The 23,367-nt window shown below is 44.5% G+C and overlaps 1 protein-coding gene and 1 long non-coding RNA gene across 2 annotated transcripts in view; one reads left to right on the top strand and one right to left on the bottom strand.

Moving 5' to 3' along the window:
• LOC118375790 (PDZ domain-containing protein 2-like) overlaps positions 1 to 23,367 on the top strand; it is a 232,384-nt gene that overhangs the window by 63,672 nt on the left and 145,345 nt on the right. The window contains 1 exon segment of the mRNA XM_052479737.1: positions 18,926 to 19,508. Coding sequence (XP_052335697.1) covers positions 18,926 to 19,508 — 583 coding nt within the window.
• LOC127911853 (uncharacterized) lies at positions 946 to 2,151 on the bottom strand. Its single transcript, XR_008079657.1, has 3 exons — positions 2,036 to 2,151; positions 1,424 to 1,765; positions 946 to 1,099 (listed from the first exon to the last, which is right to left on the bottom strand). It is a non-coding gene; the product is annotated as an uncharacterized LOC127911853 (long non-coding RNA).

Below are 23,367 nucleotides of genomic sequence, written 5' to 3'. Positions count from 1 at the left end.
TACGTAACCCTGAATAACACAGATTATTTTAAAAAATGCATTGCTCCACTTCCTGGAGGACTTAGTTTTGAAATTAGCAAGCTAAAGCCTAATGTGAGCTAGCTAACATTGAACCTGGTTGGTTAGCTACCTGCAGATGTATGCAGGGTAGTAACATCATGAGTTGTGACTATGGTTCATTGTTTATCTAACTAGCTAGCTGCTGCATGTCTTAACAATAGACTCCACTATGCAAGTATCCATTTCGGGTGCGTTCGTAAATTAGCGCAGAATAACTGATCTTAATGGAAGCCCCCCTCTTCTCATCACCTGTCAATCAGTACGATTCGAAGACACGCTCAATCATTGTTCAATGGAAAGAATAGAATGTGAATAGAATTTACTATGGAAGGAGGTTAAATCATTTTGTAAATGAATGACACATTATGAAGATGAGATGCCACAGAGGTGCTGATCGCTCTTCATGAGAAGTGTTCCTATTCAACCCATGTTATAATATTATAACGCATTGGAGTTTCTTTAGACATGTAAAATAAAGGCCTTAGCATTCAGCACTGACCTCAACATTACTGACCAACTAGCATTCAGCACTGACCTCAACATTACTGACCAACTAGCATTCAGCACTGACCTCAACATTACTCACCAACTAGCATTCAGCACTGACCTCAACATTACTGACCAACTAGCATTCAGCACTGACCTCAACATTACTCACCAACTAGCATTCAGCACTGACCTCAACATTACTGACCAACTAGCATTCAGCACTGACCTCAACATTACTGACCAACTAGCATTCAGCACTGACCTCAACATTACTGACCAACTAGCATTCAGCACTGACCTCAACATTACTCACCAACTAGCATTCAGCACTGACCTCAACATTATTCACCAACTAGCATTCAGCACTGACCTCAACATTACTCACCAACTAGCATTCAGCACTGACCTCAACATTACTCACCAACTAGCATTCAGCACTGACCTCAACATTACTGACCAACTAGCATTCAGCACTGACCTCAACATTACTGACCAACTAGCATTCAGCACTGACCTCAACATTACTGACCAACTAGCATTCAGCACTGACCTCAACATTACTGACCAACTAGCATTCAGCACTGACCTCAACATTACTCACCAACTAGCATTCAGCACTGACCTCAACATTACTCACCAACTAGCATTCAGCACTGACCTCAACATTACTCACCAACTAGCATTCAGCACTGACCTCAACATTACTCACCAACTAGCATTCAGCACTGACCTCAGCATTACTGACCAACTAGCATTCAGCACTGACCTCAACATTACTGACCAACTAGCATTCAGCACTGACCTCAACATTACTGACCAAGTAGCATTCAGCACTGACCTCAACATTACTCACAAACTAGCATTCAGCACTGACCTCAACATTACTCACCAACTAGCATTCAGCACTGACCTCAACATTACTCACCAACTAGCATTCAGCACTGACCTCAACATTACTCACCAACTAGCATTCAGCACTGACCTCAACATTACTCACCAACTAGCATTCAGCACTGACCTCAACATTACTCACCAACTAGCATTCAGCACTGACCACAAACACACAACTACTGACCAACTAGCATTCGGCACTGACCACAACCACACAACTACTGACCAACTAGCATTCAGCACTGACCTCAACATTACTGACCAACTAGCATTCAGCACTGACCACAACCACACAACTACTGACCAACTAGCATTCAGCACTGACCTCAACATTACTGACCAACTAGCATTCAGCACTGACCTCAACATTACTCACCAACTAGCATTCAGCACTGACCACAAACACACAACTACTGACCAACTAGCATTCGGCACTGACCACAACCACACAACTACTGACCAACTAGCATTCAGCACTGACCTCAACATTACTGACCAAATAGCATTCAGCACTGACCACAACCACACAACTACTGACCAACTAGCATTCAGCACTGACCTCAACATTACTGACCAACTAGCATTCAGCACTGACCACAACCACACAACTACTGACCAACTAGTTGGATACTATATACATTCATAGATAAAGGTTTCAGAAAGTCGTTTGCCATCCTCAGGAAGCCACAATAACATTCAAAATGTTCTCTCTCTCTCTCTCTCTCTCTCTCTCTCTCTCTCTCTCTCTCTCTCTCTCTCTCTCTCTCTCTCTCTCTCTCTCTCTGTCTCTCTCTGTCTCTCTCTCTCTCTCTCTCTCTCTCTCTCTCTCTCTCTCTCTCTCTCTCTCTCTGTCTCTCTCTCTGTCTCTCTCTCTCTGTCTCTGTCTCTGTCTCTGTCTCTGTCTCTCTCTCTCTCTCTGTCTCTCTCTCTCTCTCTGTCTCTCTCTCTCTCTGTCTGTCTCTCTCTCTGTCTCTCTCTGTCTCTCTCTGTCTCTCTCTGTCTCTCTCTGTCTCTGTCTCTCTCTGTCTCTCTCTGTCTCTCTCTGTCTCTCTCTCTCTGTCTCTCTCTGTCTCTCTCTCTCTATGTCTCTCTCTCTGTCTCTCTCTGTCTCTCTCTCTCTATGTCTCTCTCTCTGTCTCTCTCTCTGTCTCTCTGTCTCTCTCTCTCTCTATGTCTCTCTCTCTCTCTCTCTCTATGTCTCTCTCTCTATGTCTCTCTCTCTATGTCTCTCTCTCTCTCTCTCTCTCTCTCTCTCTATGTCTCTCTCTGTCTCTCTCTCTCTCTCTCTGTCTCTCTCTCTCTGTCTCTCTCTCTCTGTCTCTCTCTCTCTCTTTCTCTCTCTCTCTCTCTCTTTCTCTCTCTCTCTCCCTCTGTCTCTCTCTCCCTCTCTCTCTCTCTCTCTCTCTCTCTCTCTCTCTCTCTCTCTCTCTCTCTCTCTCTCTCTCTCTCTGTCTCTCTCTCTCGCTCTCTCTGTCTCTCTCTCTCTCTCTGTCTCTCTCTCTGTCTCTCTCTCTCTCTCTCTCTCTCTCTGTCTCTCTCTGTCTCTCTCTCTCTCTCTCTGTCTCTCTCTCTCTCTCTCTCTCTCTCTATGTCTCTCTCTATGTCTCTCTATGTCTCTCTCTCTCTTTCTCTCTCTCTCCCTCTGTCTCTCTCTCTCTCTCTCTGTCTCTCTCTCTCTGTCTCTCCGTCTCTCTCTCTGGTGAATACAGTATCTCTTTCTACCTTCTACCTCTTTCTATCCCTCCGTTATCACACTGTTGTTGAAGTTACAGGATTTAGTTTGTTTCAATTTCCCCAAAAGGATTTACAGAGAGACACAGTCTGTCAAATGATGTGTTCCAGCTGCTGACATCTCAGCACTCAGACAGCAGTCCGCTGTCAAAATGGTTTATTTTTTTGAGTGTTTATCTCTCTCCCATTTGGTGTTGAAATTGGGGTTTGGCCCCTCTTTCCATTGTCTGCTGTCCCAGTCGTGGATGTAAGCAAATGCTTTGTTGGTGTGGTTGCAGCAGCACTAGCTAGTTGTCAAAGCTGCCAATCAGTACATTGTCTGTACTACGCTAGAGAATAGCTGCTGGGGGGCTTAGTTCCTGCAGTAAGCCTCACAGTCACAAACTATGGCAAACAACAGCACTCAGCCAATATTTCTGTCTACAATGAAGTTCATATTGGGGTTGTAATCGACCACAGACAGGAGAAGCAGTAGTGTCTGTTCACGGGGGAATAGGCTCGTCTAAATGAGACGGACGTGACAGAGCAGGATGTTGCGATTGAAAGACATTTCTTGACGGTGTTCAGGGTGTGTGACCTCTCTCTTCTTCTCTTCGTGTCGTGAGAAGAGTCCACGGTGTCAACCTCCTGATTGGTTTGAAACGTTGTTTAACTAATTAAAGGTACGCGGTGTAGCTTTGTCACGTGTGTCGGTAATACCTCGTCTCTGCTGTAGTTTTCTGACCTCCCCTTCTGATCCTGTAGTGCAGACATCTAAACTAAGAGTATAAATCACGTGCTAGATGCTCTTTATTTCACTGTCATGTTTTGTTTATGACGACACTTGGAAGACTGACTACCTTTATGTGTCCTTTATAATGAGATTTACTGCCGTTGTTGTAACTGACTGAGCAAAATCAAGGCAGGGTTTGTTTGGGGCTTCTTCGTAATGCTTCATATCCTTTAATACTACTGTGCACGTCATTGTCCACTAGTACGTCATTACTGGGGCGGCAGGGTAGCCTAGTGGTTAGAGCGTTAGACTAGTAACCGGAAGGTTGCAAGTTCAAACCCCCGAGCTGACAAAGTACAAATCTGTCGTTCTGCCTCTGAACAAGGCAGTTAACCCACTGTTCCTAAGCCGTCATTGAAAATAAGAATTTGTTCTTAACTGACTTGCCTAGTTAAATAAAGGTAGAATAATGGAGGTGACGTGTCTATATTAGGATTTGATTGGCCAATGCATGTTAAAAGTTATTTTTTTCCCCATCCCTCTTTTTTTCCGTCAATACTCCATATTCCTGAATGACATTCGGGACCTCAGCTGAGAACTCCATTTCCTAAATGGTAACCAGTTGGCTAGTTTTCAATGGGAACCAGTTGGCTAGTTTTCAATGGTAACCAGTTGGCTAGTTTTCAATGGTAACCAGTTGGCTAGTTTTCAATGGTAACCAGTTGGCTAGTTTTCCTAAATGGTAACCAGTTGGCTAGTTTTCCTAAATGGTAACCAGTTGGCTAGTTTTCAATGGTAACCAGTTGGATAGTTTTCAATGGGAACCAGTTGGCTAGTTTTCCTAAATGGTAACCAGTTGGCTAGTTTTCCTAAATGGTAACCAGTTGGCTAGTTTTCAATGGTAACCAGTTGGCTAGTTTTCAATGGTAACCAGTTGGCTAGTTTTCCTAAAGGGTAACCATTTTACTAGTTTTCCTAAATGGTAACCAGTTGGCTAGTTTTCCTAAATGGTAACCAGTTGTCTAGTTTTCCTAAATGGTAACCAGTTGGCTAGTTTTCAATGGTAACCAGTTGGCTAGTTTTCAATGGTAACCAGTTGGCTAGTTTTCCTAAAGGGTAACCATTTGGCTAGTTTTCCTAAATGGTAACCAGTTGGCTAGTTTTCCTAAATGGTAACCAGTTGGCTAGTTTTCCTAAATGGTAACCAGTTGGCTGGTTTTCCTAAATGGTAACCAGTTGGCTAGTTTTCAATGGTAACCGGTTGGCTAGTTTTCAATGGTAACCGGTTGGCTAGTTTTCAATGGGAACCAGTTGGCTAGTTTTCAATGGTAACCAGTTGGCTAGTTTTCCTAAATGGTAACCAGTTGTCTAGTTTTCAATGGTAACCAGTTGGCTAGTTTTCAATGGTAACCAGTTGGCTAGTTTTCAATGGTAACCAGTTGGCTAGTTTTCCTAAATGGTAACCAGTTGGCTAGTTTTCCTAAATGGTAACCAGTTGGCTAGTTTTCAATGGTAACCAGTTGGCTAGTTTTCAATGGTAACCAGTTGGCTAGTTTTCAATGGTAACCAGTTGGTTAGTTTTCAATGGTAACCAGTTGGCTAGTTTTCAATAATAACCAGTTGGCTAGTTTTCAATGGTAACCAGTTGGCTAGTTTTCAATGGTAACCAGTTGGCTAGTTTTCAATGGTAACCAGTTGGCTAGTTTTCAATGGTAACCAGTTGGCTAGTTTTCAATGGTAACCAGTTGGCTAGTTTTCAATGGGAACCAGTTGGCTAGTTTTCAATGGTAACCAGTTGGCTAGTTTTCAATGGTAACCAGTTGGCTAGTTTTCAATGGTAACCAGTTGGCTAGTTTTCCTAAATGGTAACCAGTTGGCAAGTTTTCCTAAATGGTAACCAGTTGGCTAGTTTTCCTAAATGGTAACCAGTTGGCTAGTTTTCAATGGTAACCAGTTGGCTAGTTTTCAATGGTAACCAGTTGGCTAGTTTTCAATGGTAACCAGTTGGCTAGTTTTCAATGGTAACCAGTTGGCTAGTTTTCAATGGTAACCAGTTGGCTAGTTTTCCTAAATGGTAACCAGTTGGCTAGTTTTCCTAAATGGTAACCAGTTGGCTAGTTTTCAATGGTAACCAGTTGGATAGTTTTCAATGGGAACCAGTTGGCTAGTTTTCCTAAATGGTAACCAGTTGGCTAGTTTTCCTAAATGGTAACCAGTTGGCTAGTTTTCAATGGTAACCAGTTGGCTAGTTTTCAATGGTAACCAGTTGGCTAGTTTTCCTAAAGGGTAACCATTTTGCTAGTTTTCCTAAATGGTAACCAGTTGGCTAGTTTTCCTAAATGGTAACCAGTTGGCTAGTTTTCCTAAATGGTAACCAGTTGGCTAGTTTTCAATGGTAACCAGTTGGCTAGTTTTCAATGGTAACCAGTTGGCTAGTTTTCCTAAAGGGTAACCATTTGGCTAGTTTTCCTAAATGGTAACCAGTTGGCTAGTTTTCCTAAATGGTAACCAGTTGGCTAGTTTTCAATGGTAACCGGTTGGCTAGTTTTCAATGGTAACCGGTTGGCTAGTTTTCAATGGGAACCAGTTGGCTAGTTTTCAATGGTAACCAGTTGGCTAGTTTTCCTAAATGGTAACCAGTTGGCTAGTTTTCAATGGTAACCAGTTGGCTAGTTTTCAATGGTAACCAGTTGGCTAGTTTTCCTAAATGGTAACCAGTTGGCTAGTTTTCCTAAATGGTAACCAGTTGGCTAGTTTTCCTAAATGGTAACCAGTTGGCTAGTTTTCAATGGTAACCAGTTGGCTAGTTTTCCTAAATGGTAACCAGTTGGCTAGTTTTCAATGGTAACCAGTTGGTTAGTTTTCAATGGTAACCAGTTGGCTAGTTTTCAATGGTAACCAGTTGGCTAGTTTTCAATGGTAACCAGTTGGCTAGTTTTCAATGGTAACCAGTTGGCTAGTTTTCAATGGTAACCAGTTGGCTAGTTTTCAATGGTAACCAGTTGGCTAGTTTTCAATGGGAACCAGTTGGCTAGTTTTCAATGGGAACCAGTTGGCTAGTTTTCAATGGTAACCAGTTGGCTAGTTTTCAATGGTAACCAGTTGGCTAGTTTTCCTAAATGGTAACCAGTTGGCTAGTTTTCCTAAATGGTAACCAGTTGGCTAGTTTTCCTAAATGGTAACCAGTTGGCTAGTTTTCAATGGTAACCAGTTGGCTAGTTTTCAATGGTAACCAGTTGGCTAGTTTTCCTAAATGGTAACCAGTTGGCTAGTTTTCAATGGTAACCAGTTGGCTAGTTTTCAATGGTAACCAGTTGGCTAGTTTTCCTAAATGGTAACCAGTTGGCTAGTTTTCAATGGGAACCAGTTGGCTAGTTTTCAATGGTAACCAGTTGGCTAGTTTTCAATGGTAACCAGTTGGCTAGTTTTCAATGGTAACCAGTTGGCTAGTTTTCCTAAATGGTAACCAGTTGGCTAGTTTTCCTAAATGGTAACCAGTTGGCTAGTTTTCAATGGTAACCAGTTGGATAGTTTTCAATGGGAACCAGTTGGCTAGTTTTCCTAAATGGTAACCAGTTGGCTAGTTTTCCTAAATGGTAACCAGTTGGCTAGTTTTCAATGGTAACCAGTTGGCTAGTTTTCAATGGTAACCAGTTGGCTAGTTTTCCTAAAGGGTAACCATTTTGCTAGTTTTCCTAAATGGTAACCAGTTGGCTAGTTTTCCTAAATGGTAACCAGTTGGCTAGTTTTCCTAAATGGTAACCAGTTGGCTAGTTTTCAATAGTAACCAGTTGGCTAGTTTTCAATGGTAACCAGTTGGCTAGTTTTCCTAAAGGGTAACCATTTGGCTAGTTTTCCTAAATGGTAACCAGTTGGCTAGTTTTCCTAAATGGTAACCAGTTGGCTAGTTTTCAATGGTAACCGGTTGGCTAGTTTTCAATGGTAACCGGTTGGCTAGTTTTCAATGGGAACCAGTTGGCTAGTTTTCAATGGTAACCAGTTGGCTAGTTTTCCTAAATGGTAACCAGTTGTCTAGTTTTCAATGGTAACCAGTTGGCTAGTTTTCAATGGTAACCAGTTGGCTAGTTTTCCTAAATGGTAACCAGTTGGCTAGTTTTCCTAAATGGTAACCAGTTGGCTAGTTTTCCTAAATGGTAACCAGTTGGCTAGTTTTCAATGGTAACCAGTTGGCTAGTTTTCCTAAATGGTAACCAGTTGGCTAGTTTTCAATGGGAACCAGTTGGCTAGTTTTCAATGGTAACCAGTTGGCTAGTTTTCAATGGTAACCAGTTGGCTAGTTTTCAATGGTAACCAGTTGGCTAGTTTTCCTAAATGGTAACCAGTTGGCTAGTTTTCCTAAATGGTAACCAGTTGGCTAGTTTTCAATGGTAACCAGTTGGATAGTTTTCAATGGGAACCAGTTGGCTAGTTTTCCTAAATGGTAACCAGTTGGCTAGTTTTCCTAAATGGTAACCAGTTGGCTAGTTTTCAATGGTAACCAGTTGGCTAGTTTTCAATGGTAACCAGTTGGCTAGTTTTCCTAAAGGGTAACCATTTTGCTAGTTTTCCTAAATGGTAACCAGTTGGCTAGTTTTCCTAAATGGTAACCAGTTGGCTAGTTTTCCTAAATGGTAACCAGTTGGCTAGTTTTCAATAGTAACCAGTTGGCTAGTTTTCAATGGTAACCAGTTGGCTAGTTTTCCTAAAGGGTAACCATTTGGCTAGTTTTCCTAAATGGTAACCAGTTGGCTAGTTTTCCTAAATGGTAACCAGTTGGCTAGTTTTCAATGGTAACCAGTTGGCTAGTTTTCAATGGTAACCGGTTGGCTAGTTTTCAATGGGAACCAGTTGGCTAGTTTTCAATGGTAACCAGTTGGCTAGTTTTCCTAAATGGTAACCAGTTGTCTAGTTTTCAATGGTAACCAGTTGGCTAGTTTTCAATGGTAACCAGTTGGCTAGTTTTCCTAAATGGTAACCAGTTGGCTAGTTTTCCTAAATGGTAACCAGTTGGCTAGTTTTCCTAAATGGTAACCAGTTGGCTAGTTTTCAATGGTAACCAGTTGGCTAGTTTTCCTAAATGGTAACCAGTTGGCTAGTTTTCAATGGTAACCAGTTGGTTAGTTTTCAATGGTAACCAGTTGGCTAGTTTTCAATAATAACCAGTTGGCTAGTTTTCAATGGTAACCAGTTGGCTAGTTTTCAATGGTAACCAGTTGGCTAGTTTTCAATGGTAACCAGTTGGCTAGTTTTCAATGGGAACCAGTTGGCTAGTTTTCAATGGGAACCAGTTGGCTAGTTTTCAATGGTAACCAGTTGGCTAGTTTTCCTAAATGGTAACCAGTTGGCTAGTTTTCCTAAATGGTAACCAGTTGGCTAGTTTTCCTAAATGGTAACCAGTTGGCTAGTTTTCAATGGTAACCAGTTGGCTAGTTTTCAATGGTAACCAGTTGGCTAGTTTTCCTAAATGGTAACCAGTTGGCTAGTTTTCAATGGTAACCAGTTGGCTAGTTTTCAATGGTAACCAGTTGGCTAGTTTTCTTGGCTAATATTTGCATTATCCAATAGGCACTGACCTGCAAGAAATTCCACAAAGTCGTCAACAGTGACACTCGAATTACAGAGAAAGATGATCTAGAACTGGTCGGGGTATCTAGAACTGGTCGGGGTATCTAGAACTGGTCGGGGTATCTAGAACTGGTCGGGGTATCTAGAACTGGTCGGGGTATCTAGATCTGGTCGGGGTATCTAGAACTGGTCGGGGTATCTAGAACTGGTCGGGGTAACAGAACTGGTCGGGGTATCTAGATCTGGTTGGGGTAACAGAACTGGTCGGGGTATCTAGAACTGGTCGGGGTATCTAGAACTGGTCGGGGTATCTAGAACTGGTTGGGGTATCTAGAACTGGTTGGGGTATCTAGAACTGGTTGGGGTATCTAGAACTGGTTGGGGTATCTAGAACTGGTTGGGGTATCTAGAACTGGTCAAGGGTAACAGAACTGGTCGGGGTATCTAGAACTGGTCGGGGTATCTAGAACTGGTCGGGGTATCTAGAACTGGTCGGGGTATCTAGAACTGGTTGGGGTATCTAGAACTGGTTGGGGTATCTAGAACTGGTTGGGGTATCTAGAACTGGTTGGGGTAGAAGAACTGGTCAGGGTAACAGAACTGGTTGGGGTAACAGAACTGGTTGGGGTATCTAGAACTGGTCGGGGTAACAGAACTGGTCGGGGTATCTAGAACTGGTCGGGGTATCTAGAACTGGTCAGGGTATCTAGAACTGGTTGGGGTAACAGAACTGGTCGGGGTATCTAGAACTGGTCGGGGTATCTAGAACTGGTCGGGGTATCTAGAACTGGTCGGGGTATCTAGAACTGGTCGGGGTATCTAGAACTGGTTGGGGTATCTAGAACTGGTTGGGGTAGAAGAACTGGTCAAGGGTAACAGAACTGGTCGGGGTATCTAGAACTGGTCGGGGTATCTAGAACTGGTCGGGGTATCTAGAACTGGTCGGGGTATCTAGAACTGGTCGGGGTATCTAGAACTGGTTGGGGTATCTAGAACTGGTTGGGGTATCTAGAACTGGTTGGGGTATCTAGAACTGGTTGGGGTAGAAGAACTGGTCAAGGGTAACAGAACTGGTCGGGGTATCTAGAACTGGTCGGGGTATCTAGAACTGGTCGGGTATCTAGAACTGGTCGGGGTATCTAGAACTGGTTCGGGTATCTAGAACTGGTCGGGGTATCTAGAACTGGTCGGGTATCTAGAACTGGTCGGGGTATCTAGAACTGGTCGGGGTATCTAGAACTGGTCGGGGTATCTAGAACTGGTCGGGGTATCTAGAACTGGTCGGGGTATCTAGAACTGGTCGGGGTAGCAGAACTGGTCGGGGTATCTAGATCTGGTTGGGGTAACAGAACGGGTCGGGGTATCTAGAACTGGTCGGGGTAACAGAACTGGTCGGGGTATCTAGAACTGGTCGGGGTATCTAGAACTGGTCGGGGTATCTAGAACTGGTCGGGGTATCTAGAACAGGTCGGGGTATCTAGAACAGGTCGGGGTATCTAGAACAGGTCGGGGTATCTAGAACAGGTCGGGGTATCTAGAACTGTTCGGGGTAGCAGAACTGGTCGGGGTAACAGAACTGGTCGGGGTATCTAGAACTGGTCGGGGTATCTAGAACTGGTCGGGGTATCTAGAACTGGTCGGGGTATCTAGAACTGGTCGGGGTATCTAGAACTGGTCGGGGTATCTAGAACTGGTCGGGGTATCTAGAACTGGTCGGGGTATCTAGAACTGGTCGGGGTATCTAGAACTGGTCGGGGTATCTAGAACTGGTCGGGGTATCTAGAACTGGTCGGGGTATCTAGAACTGGTCGGGGTATCTAGAACTGGTCGGGGTAGAAGAACTGGTTGGGTATCTAGAACTGGTCGGGGTATCTAGAACTGGTCGGGGTATCTAGAACTGGTCGGGTATCTAGAACTGGTCGGGTATCTAGAACTGGTCGGGTATCTAGAACTGGTCGGGGTATCTAGAACTGGTCGGGTATCTAGAACTGGTCGGGTATCTAGAACTGGTCGGGTATCTAGAACTGGTCGGGTATCTAGAACTGGTCGGGTATCTAGAACTGGTCGGGGTATCTAGAACTGGTCGGGGTATCTAGAACTGGTCTAGGGTATCTAGAACTGGTCGGGGTATCTAGAACTGGTCGGGTATCTAGAACTGGTCGGGTATCTAGAACTGGTCGGGTATCTAGAACTGGTCGGGGTATCTAGAACTGGTCGGGGTATCTAGAACTGGTCGGGGTATCTAGAACTGGTCGGGGTATCTAGAACTGGTCGGGGTATCTAGAACTGGTCGGGGTATCTAGAACTGGTCGGGGTATCTAGAACTGGTCGGGGTAACAGAACTGGTCGGGGTATCTAGAACTGGTCGGGTATCTAGAACTGGTCGGGGTATCTAGAACTGGTCGGGGTATCTAGAACTGGTCGGGGTATCTAGAACTGGTCGGGGTATCTAGAACTGGTCGTGGTATCTAGAACTGGTCGTGGTATCTAGAACTGGTCGTGGTATCTAGAACTGGTCGGGGTATCTAGAACTGGTCGGGGTATCTAGAACTGGTCGGGGTATCTAGAACTGGTCGGGGTAACAGAACTGGTCGGGGTATCTAGATCTGGTTGGGGTAACAGAACGAGTTGGGGTATCTAGAACTTGTTGTGGTAACAGAACTGGTTGGGGTAGAAGAACTGGTTGGGGTATCAGATCTGGTTGGGGTAAAGAACTGGTTGGGGTATCTAGAACTTGTTGTGGTAACAGAACTGGTTGGGGTAGAAGAACTGGTTGTGGTAACAGAACTGGTTGGGGTAGAAGAACTGGTCGGGGTATCTAGAACTGGTCGGGGTATCTAGAACTGGTCGGGGTATCTAGAACTGTTTGGGGTATCTCGATCTGGTCGGGGTAGCCAGAACTGGTTGGGGTATCTAGATCTGGTCGGGGTAGCCAGAACTGGTTGGGGTATCTAGATCTGGTCGGGGTAGCCAGAACTGGTTGGGGTATCTAGATCTGGTCGGGGTAGCCAGAACTGGTTGGGGTATCTAGATCTGGTCGGGGTAGCCAGAACTGGTTGGGGTATCCATACTTTCACGCCCTCAGTAATCCTCTTCCACACTGGAGCTAGTCCCCTGACAGCTCTCAATTCAATTCAAGGGGCTTTATTGGCATGGGAAACATGTGTTAACATTGCCAAAGCAAGTGAGGTAGATAATATACGAAAGTGAAATAAACAATAAAAATGAACAGTAAACGTCTCGTTCACTCTGTACAGTCAGCTTATTATCCACATTTCAATCTGTCACGAGGGGGTGGCCACTTAAATGGATGTGGGTGCGCAGACCCACAAGCCACTTCAGCCTCTCATGGTGTGTTCTGTTATTTTTGTGGCCCCCAACCCCCGTCAAAGTTGTCCATCCCTGCTCTACGCATTCATTAGCTGAGTGTAAGGCACGATATGCAATGCAGAGTCTCCTACTCCACAGTAAATCCAACTTTATATATGATTGTTTGTTTAGGCTTCATACGGTTTGATTTGGAGCCTAGCTGATATCTTGTCTAACCTACTGAATGTATCGTAAACAAGTCTGCAAATGAGTTTGAACTTTTCAGCCACGATCATGCAGTGTAGTTAAACACACACGCCCCTGATCAAGTTAATGAGTAGCTGGAATAAAGACACACACACACACACACACACACACACACACACACACACACACACACACACACACACACACACACACACACACACACACACACACACACACACACACACACACGCGTATTTAAATTCCTTTCAAAGTCAGCCAGAAGTGTTTGTAGTTATGCAGGAAGTCACGAGAGCCTGCCCAGACCCAGCAGGATCCTGGTTAACCAGGTGATTGTCAAAGGTCATTAGTTCTTTCTCTGATGGAACACAGGGAAATAATACTGTAGCCAGACTACTGTAGCCAGCATAACATAACCAGACTACTGTAGCCAGACTATTGTAGCCAGACTACTGTAGCCAGCATAACATATCCAGACTACTGTAGCCAGACTACTGTAGCCAGCATACCATAACCAGACTACTGTAGCCAGCATAACATAGCCAGACTACTGTAGCCAGCATAACATAGCCAGACTACTGTAGCCAGCATAACATAACCAGACTGCTGTAGCCAGCATAACATAACCAGACTGCTGTAGCCAGCATAACATGACCAGACTACTGTAGCCAGCATAACATAACCAGACTACTGTAGCCAGCATAACATAACCAGACTACTGTAGCCAGACTACTGTAGCCAGCATAACATATCCAGACTACTGTAGCCAGACTACTGTAGCCAGCATACCATAACCAGACTACTGTAGCCAGCATAACATAGCCAGACTACTGTAGCCAGCATAACATAGCCAGACTACTGTAGCCAGCATAACATAACCAGACTGCTGTAGCCAGCATAACATAACCAGACTGCTGTAGCCAGCATAACATGACCAGACTACTGTAGCCAGCATAACATAACCAGACTACTGTAGCCAGCATAACATAACCAGACTACTGTAGCCAGACTACTGTAGCCAGCATAACATAACCAGACTACTGAAGCCAGACTACTGTAGCCAGCATAACATGACCAGACTACTGTAGCCAGCATACTATAACCAGACTACTGTAGCCAGACTACTGTAGCCAGCATAACATAACCAGACTACTGTAGCCAGCATAACATAACCAGACTACTGTAGCCAGACTACTGTAGCCAGCATAACATGACCAGACTACTGTAGCCAGCATAACATGACCAGACTACTGTAGCCAGCATAACATAACCAGACTACTGTAGCCAGCATAACATAACCAGACTACTGTAGCCAGCATAACATAACCAGACTACTGTAGTCAGACTACTGTAGCCAGCATAACATAACCAGACTACTGTAGCCAGCATAACATAACCAGACTACTGTAGCCAGACTACTGTAGCCAGCGTAACATAACCAGACTACTGTAGCCAGCATAACATAGCCAGACTACTGTAGCCAGCATAACATAACCAGACTACTGTAGCCAGCATAACATAACCAGACTACTGTAGCCAGCATAACATGACCAGACTACTGTAGCCAGCATACCATAACCAGACTACTGTAGCCAGACTACTGTAGCCAGCATAACATAACCAGACTACTGTAGCCAGCATAACATAACCAGACTACTGTAGCCAGACTACTGTAGCCAGCATAACATGACCAGACTACTGTAGCCAGCATAACATGACCAGACTACTGTAGCCAGCATAACATAACCAGACTACTGTAGCCAGCATAACATAACCAGACTACTGTAGTCAGACTACTGTAGCCAGCATAACATAACCAGACTACTGTAGCCAGCATAACATAACCAGACTACTGTAGCCAGACTACTGTAGCCAGCGTAACATAACCAGACTACTGTAGCCAGCATAACATAGCCAGACTACTGTAGCCAGCATAACATAACCAGACTACTGTAGCCAGCATAACATAACCAGACTACTGTAGCCAGACTACTGTAGCCAGCATTACATAGCCAGACTACTGTAGCCAGCATAACATTACCAGACTACTGTAGCCAGACTACTGTAGCCAGCATAACATAGCAAGACTACTGTAGCCAGCATAACATAACCAGACTACTGTAGCCAGACTACTGTAGCCAGCATAACATAGCAAGACTACTGTAGCCAGCATAACATAGCAAGACTACTGTAGCCAGCATAACATAACCAGACTACTGTAGCCAGCATAACATAGCAAGACTACTGTAGCCAGACTACTGTAGCCAGCATTACATAGCCAGACTACTGTAGCCAGCATAACATAACCAGACTACTGTAGCCAGACTACTGTAGCCAGCATAACATAACCAGACTACTGTAGCAAGACTACTGTAGCCAGCATCACATAACCAGACTACTGTAGCCAGACTACTGTAGCCAGCATAACATAACCAGACTACTGTAGCCAGCATAACATAACCAGACTACTGTAGCCAGCATAACATAACCAGACTACTGTAGCCAGCATAACATAACCAGACTACTGTAGCCAGCATAACATAACCAGACTACTGTAGCCAGCATAACATAACCAGACTTCTGTAGCCAGCATAACATAACCAGACTACTGTAGCCAGACTATTGTAGCCAGACTACTGTAGCCAGCATAACATAACCAGACTACTGTAGCCAGACTACTGTAGCCAGCATAACATAGCCAGACTACTGTAGCCAGCATAACATAACCAGACTTCTGTAGCCAGCATAACATAACCAGACTACTGTAGCCAGACTATTGTAGCCAGACTACTGTAGCCAGCATAACATAACCAGACTACTGTAGCCAGACTACTGTAGCCAGCATAACATAGCCAGACTACTGTAGCCAGCATAACATAACCAGACTACTGTAGCCAGACTATTGTAGCCAGACTACTGTAGCCAGCACAACATAACCAGACTACTGTAGCCAGCATAACATAGCCAGACTACTGTAGCCAGCATAACATAACCAGACTACTGTAGCCAGACTATTGTAGCCAGACTACTGTAGCCAGCACAACATAACCAGACTACTGTAGCCAGCATAACATAGCCAGACTACTGTAGCCAGCATAACATAACCAGACTACTGTAGCCAGCATGACATAACCAGACTACTGTAGCAAGACTACTGTAGCCAGACCACTGTAGCCAGCATAACATAACCAGACTTCTGAGCCAGCATAACATAACCAGACTACTGTAGCCAGACTATTGTAGCCAGACTACTGTAGCCAGACTATTGTAGCCAGACTACTGTAGCCAGCATAACATAACCAGACTACTGTAGCCAGCATAACATAACCAGACTACTGTAGCCAGCATAACATAGCCAGACTACTGTAGCCAGCATAACATAACCAGACTACTGTAGCAAGACTACTGTAGCCAGCATAACATAACCAGACTACTGTAGCAAGACTACTGTAGCCAGCATAACATAACCAGACTACTGTAGCCAGACTACTGTAGCCAGCATAACATAACCAGACTACTGTAGCCAGCATAACATAACCAGACTACTGTAGCCAGCATAACATAACCAGACTACTGTAGCCAGCATAACATAGCAAGACTACTGTAGCCAGACTATTGTAGCCAGCATAACATAACCAGACTACTGTAGCCAGCATAACATAGCCAGACTACTGTAGCCAGCATAACATAACCAGACTACTGTAGCAAGACTACTGTAGCCAGCATAACATAACCAGACTACTGTAGCAAGACTACTGTAGCCAGCATAACATAACCAGACTACTGTAGCCAGCATAACATAACCAGACTACTGTAGCAAGACTACTGTAGCCAGCTTAACATAACCAGACTACTGTAGCAAGACTACTGTAGCCAGCATAACATGACCAGACTACTGTAGCAAGACTACTGTAGCCAGCATAACATAACCAGACTACTGTAGCAAGACTACTGTAGCCAGCATAACATAACCAGACTACTGTAGCCAGACTACTGTAGCCAGCGTAACATAGCCAGACTACTGTAGCCAGCATAACATAACCAGACTACTGTAGCCAGCATAACATTACCAGACTACTGTAGCCAGCATAACATAACCAGACTACTGTAGCAAGACTACTGTAGCCAGCATAACATCACCAGACTACTGTAGCAAGACTACTGTAGCCAGACATAACATAACCAGACTAGCCAGTATAACATAGCCAGACTACTGTAGCCAGCATAGACATGAGCAAGACTACTGTAGCCAGCATAACATAACCAGACTACTGTAGCCAGACTACTGTAGCCAGCATAACATGACCAGACTACTGTAGCCAGCATAACATAACCAGACTACTGTAGCCAGCATAACATAACCAGACAACTGTATCAAGCATAACATGACCAGACTACTGTAGCCAGCATAACATAACCAGACTATTGTAGCCAGCATAACATAACCAGACTACTGTAGCCAGCGTAACATAACCAGACTACTGTAGCCAGACTACTGTAGCCAGACTACTAGCCAGCATAACCAGACTACTGTAGCCAGACATAGCCACATAACAGACTAAGCCAGACTACTGTAGCCAGCATAACATAACCAGACTACTGTAGCCAGCATAACATAACCAGATGACTGTAGCCAGCATAACATAACCAGACTACTGTAGCCAGCATAACATAACCAGACTACTGTAGCCAGACTACTGTAGCCAGCATAACATAACCAGACTACTGTAGCCAGCATAACATAACCAGACTACTGTAGCCAGACTACTGTAGCCAGCATAACATAACCAGACTACTGTAGCCAGCATAACATAACCAGACTACTGTAGCCAGACTACTGTAGCCAGCATAACATAACCAGACTACTGTAGCAAGTAGATTTAATTTGACATGGTTAGACTATATTCCGTTGCAAACAACATATCGGAGAAAGAAGGAATAGGTTCAGATATTCATTATTCACTTCTATGTCTTCCTGCCATCCTGAATCTTTTCAGTTTATATTTCTAGGCTGGGCTTTTCCACTCACTGTTCTTGTCTAGATATGTTTTGGCATACTGCATTATGTTTTTCCTGCTTAACAGACACAATTTTGCCTGAAATGACATCTGAAGTGCCATTGAAACTGAAATGGCGTCTGCTTAGCAATGAGCTGCAGTCAGAGATATCAAAGAAGGATTAAGAGTTAGAAGGAAGGACAACGGGGTGATTTACACTGTTAATATGCTCTGAGGAATTTCAATACAGTCTTTTCCGAAGGTTTTTTTCATGCCTTTAATTTCCAAATGGCGTAATTCATCAGAAAACGAGTTCAAATGTGACATCTCCTTTGGTTTTTCCATCTGTTTATCTGTGACTGGGAGACTCCCGTCCCCACACATTCTGACATCTCATTTTGTCCTCTCCTCTCCTCTCCTCTCCTCTCCTCTCCTCTCCTCTCCTCTCCTCTCCTCTCCTCTCCCTCCTCTCTTCTCTTCTCTTCTCTTCTCTTCTCTTCTCTTCTCTTCTCTTCTCTTCTCTTCTCTTCTCTTCTCTTCTCTTCTCTTCTCTTCTCTTCTCTTCTCTTCTCTCTTTCTCTCTTGATCTCCTTTCCTCCTCTCCTCTCTTCCCTCTCTTCCCTCTCTTCCCTCTCTCTTCTCTCTCTCTTCCTCTCCTCTCCTCTCTTCTCTTCCCTCTCCTCTCTTCTCTCTCTCTCTCTCTCCTCTTCTCTTCTCTTCTCTTCTCCTCTCCTCCTTCTCTCTTTCTCTCTTGATCTCCTTTCCTCCTCTCCTCTCCTCTCTTCCCTCTCTCTTCCCTCTCTCTTCCCTCTCTCTTCTCTCTCTTTTCCTCTCCTCTCTTCTCTTCCCTCTCTCTTCCTCTCCTCTCCTCTCCTCTCCTCTCCTCTCCTCTCCTCTCCTCTCCTCTCCTCTCCTCTCCTCTCCTCTCCTCTCCTCTCCTCTACAGTTACCTGGCTGACCAGTGCTGGAATGGCGGCTGCATCTACCTGATCATGCTCCGGAGGATCAAGCGTAAAGCCCCTCTCCCTCCGTGCAATGGAAACGGCAACGCCACCGTCACTGGTGGCAGCGGTGGCATCCAAGATGGCCGAAACTCCCTGCACCATAGGAGCAGCGTGTCCTCCGAGCCTCCTGAGAGCCTTCCGACGCAGACCGGTTTCAGCAAACGGACGCGAAAGTTTGGCATCATCGCCCGGTCGACGTTCAATCGTGATAGTAAAGAGCTGGGCCCTAAGAACGAGAGCTGGGACGATGGCGGTGGGGAAACGCTGGAGAACGGTTACCGTGGCCACGGAGACTCTGCGATCTCCATGGACACGAGGGTCACGCCCCCAGAGCCTAGTAGCTGCACAACTTCCATGGACACGCACCCAGAGGAGGAGCCAAGAGAACCGAGGACTGTTCTGCCCCCTCTAGCGATCCCACATCATCTGCAGAACGGGGGAGGAACCGCCACCCTGCCGAATCGCTTCCACAGAGGACTGTCAGAACACAAGACAGAATCTCTCAGCAGTGACGCCTCCTGTCAGGTAAGACAGACAGAATCTCTCAGCAGTGACACCTCCTGTCAGGTAAGACAGACAGAATCTCTCAGCAGTGACACCTCCTGTCAGGTAAAACAGACAGAATCTCTCAGCAGTGACACCTCCTGTCAGGTAAGACAGACAGAATCTCTCAGCAGTAACACCGCCTGTCAGGTAAGACAGACAGAATCTCTCAGCAGTGACACCTCCTGTCAGGTAAGACAGACAGAATCTCTCAGCAGTGACACCTCCTGTCAGGTAAGACAGACAGAATCTCTCAGCAGTGACACCGCCTGTCAGGTAAGACAGACAGAATCTCTCAGCAGTGACACCTCCTCTCAGGTAAGACAGACAGAATCTCTCAGCAGTGATGCTTCCTGTCAGGTAAGACAGACAGAATCTCTTAGCAGTGATGCTTCCTGTCAGGTAAGACAGACAGAATCTCTCAGCAGTGATGCTTCCTGTCAGGTAAGACAGACAGAATCTCTCAGCAGTGACACCTCCTGTCAGGTAAGACAGACAGAATCTCTTAGCAGTGACACCTCCTCTCAGGTAAGACAGACAGAATCTCTTAGCAGTGACACCTCCTGTCAGGTAAGACAGACAGAATCTCTCAGCAGTGACACCTCCTGTCAGGTAAGACAGACAGAATCTCTCAGCAGTGATGCTTCCTGTCAGGTAAGACAGACAGAATCTCTCAGCAGTGATGCTTCCTGTCAGGTAAGACAGACAGAATCTCTTAGCAGTGACACCTCCTGTCAGGTAAGACAGACAGAATCTCTCAGCAGTGACACCTCCTGTCAGATAAGACAGACAGAATCTCTCAGCAGTGATGCTTCCTGTCAGGTAAGACAGACAGAATCTCTCAGCAGTGACACCTCCTGTCAGATAAGACAGACATAATCTCTCAGCAGTGATGCTTCCTGTCAGGTAAGACAGACAGAATCTCTCAGCAGTGACACCCCCTGTCAGGTAAGACACAGTATGTTATAGATACAGTATGTATTCCAGTCAAAAGTTTGGACACCTACTCATTCCAGTTTTTTTTTACATTGTAGAATAATAGTGAAGCCATTGGAACTATGAAATAAGACATATAGAATCATGTAGTAACCAAAAAAGTGTTAAACAAATCAAAATATATATTTTATATTTGAGATTCTTCAAAGTAGCCACCCTTACCTTGATGTCAGCTTTGGACACTCTTAACATTCTCTCAACCAGCTTCATGAGGTAGTCACCTGGAATGAATTTACATGTGTGCCTTGTTAAAAGTTCATTTGGGTCATTTATTTCCACTTTAATGCGTTTGAGCCAATCAGTTGTGTTGTGACAAAGTAGGAGTGGTATACAGAAGATAGCCCTATTTGGTAAAAGACCAAGTCCATATTATGGCAAGAACAGCTCAAATGAGGAAAGAGAAATGACAGTCCATTATTACTTTAAGACATGAAGGTCAGTCAATCCGGAAAATGTCATGAACTTCGAATGTTTCTTCAAGTGCAGTCTCGAAAACCATCAAGCGCCATGATGAAACTGGCTCTCATGAGGACCACCACAGGAAAGGAAGACCCAGAGTTACCTCTGCTGTAAAGGATAAGTTCATTAGAGTTACCTGTCTCTCATGAGGACCGCCACAGGAAAGGAAGACCCAGAGTTACCTCTGCTGTAAAGGATAAGTTCATTAGAGTTACCTGTCTCTCATGAGGACCGCCACAGGAAAGGAAGACCCAGAGTTACCTCTGCTGCAGTGGATACATTCATTAGTTAACCGCACCTCATATTGCAGCCCAAATAAATGCTTCACAGAGTTCAAGTAATAGACACATCTCAACATCGACTGTTCAGAGGAGACTGAGTGAATCAGGTCTTCAGGGTCGAATTGCTGAAAAGAAACCACTACTAAAGGACACCAATAATAAGAGACTTGCTTGGCCCAAGAAACACGAGCAATGGACATTAGACTGGAAGAAATCTGTCTTTTGGTCCAAATTCTTGATTAGTGGTTCCAACCGCTGTGTCTTTGTGAGATGCAGAGTAGGTGAACAGATGATCTCTGCATGTGTGGTTTCCACTGTGAAGCATGGAGGAGGAGGTGTGAGGGTGTGGGGGTGCTGTGCTTTGGTGTCACTATCAGTTATTTATTTAGAATTCAAGTCACACTTAACCAGCATGGCTAACACAGCATTCTGCAGCGATAATCCATCTGGTTTGGGTTGAGTGGGACTATCATTTGTTTTCCAACAGGACAATGACCCAACACACCTCCAGGCTGTGTAAGGGCTATTTGACCAAGAAGGAGAGTGATTGAGTGCTGCATCAGATGACCTGGCCTGCACAATCACCTGACCTCAACCCAATTGAGATGGTTTTGGATGAGTTAGACCGCAGAGTGAAGGGAAAAGCAGCCAACAAGTGCTCAGCATATGTGGGAACTCCTTCAAGACTGTGGGAAGAGAATGCCAAGAGTTTGCAAAGCTGTAATCAAGGCAAAGGGTGTCTACTTTGAAGAATCTCAAATATAACATATTTCAATTTGTTGAACATTTTTTTTGCTTACTACATGATTCCATATGTGTTATTTCATAGTTTTGATGTCTTCACCATTATTCTACAATGTAGAAAATAGTTTAAAAAATAAATAGAAACCCTTTCCTGAGTAAGTGTTCTAAAACTTTGGACTGGTGATGTGCATATATATATATATATATATATATATATATATATATATATATACTGTACCATCCTGCACTCATCCTCTCACCAGCACTGAAAGAAGACAGTATGTAGCGGTCTCGTAAAGAAAGAGAGCCGAAGTTTGATCTGGGATGTGTGGTCGTCTCCATATGTTTCTGATGTAACTCACCCTGAGAGAGTCTCTCATCTCTGCTCTGTGTTAATCTGGCCTACCACGGTTTAGAATAGCCAGTTTGTTTCCAGCCCAGTGCAGATGTTCCCATGTGTCAGTGTTTTAGCCAATCAGAAGGGATATGTTCCCTTGTGCCAATGATTGAACCAATGAGACAGGCAGATGTTACCATGTGTCAGTGGTTTAGTCAATCAGAGGTTAGGCTTGAGGCCCTTTCAGGATCAGATTGCCCACTCTAACATTCTAAACTCAAAGGCCTCTGGTTTTAAAGGGCTGGCTGGATTAGAGCTTGAAGATGAAGCCTTTTGAAAGTACCAAAGTATACCGAAGCTGTGTAGCATCTGACATGAGAACCAAACTGAGGACAGAAACAGTAGTAATGAAAAAATGAGACAGTCTGGCCACACAGCCATCTGTCTTAATCTCCATAAAAATCTCCACATGTTGAGTCACCTTTACTGGACAAATCTTTAAAATCTCTCCAGAAATCCTACCTCCCTATGTACAGTACACTCATGAGTCATCCACAGTGACTAACCTCACCACAGACAATTGAGATCAATCCTAAACAAATAACACTACAGCAAGCTACGTTAACGCTAGTATCTTTTAATCATATTAGTATGAATCAGGTTGTGTTGGGATAGCGGCAATACACCTGAACATCCTGCATACCAGATGGTAATGTTCCTGGTTGGGACGCTTCTGGTTTATCCAGACACTCTCTCCTATTAGGGGTAGGCCTAACATTAGCTAATATCTTCCTTGTTAGGGGTAACATTAGCTAATCTCTTCCTTGTTAGGGGTAACATTATCTAATCTCTTCCCTGTTAGGGGTAACATTATCTAATCTCTTCCCTGTTAGGGGTATCACTAATCTCTTCCCTGTTAGGGGTAACATTAGCAGATCTCTTCCCTGTTAGGGGTATCATTAGCTATTCTCTTCCCTGTTAGGGGTAACATTAGCTAATCTCTTCCCTGTTAGGGGTAACAATA

The sequence above is a fragment of the Oncorhynchus keta genome, chromosome 25 (genome assembly GCF_023373465.1).
Source record: "Oncorhynchus keta strain PuntledgeMale-10-30-2019 chromosome 25, Oket_V2, whole genome shotgun sequence".
Classification (NCBI taxonomy): domain Eukaryota; kingdom Metazoa; phylum Chordata; class Actinopteri; order Salmoniformes; family Salmonidae; genus Oncorhynchus; species Oncorhynchus keta.
This window is presented reverse-complemented; position numbering and strand designations above follow the sequence as displayed.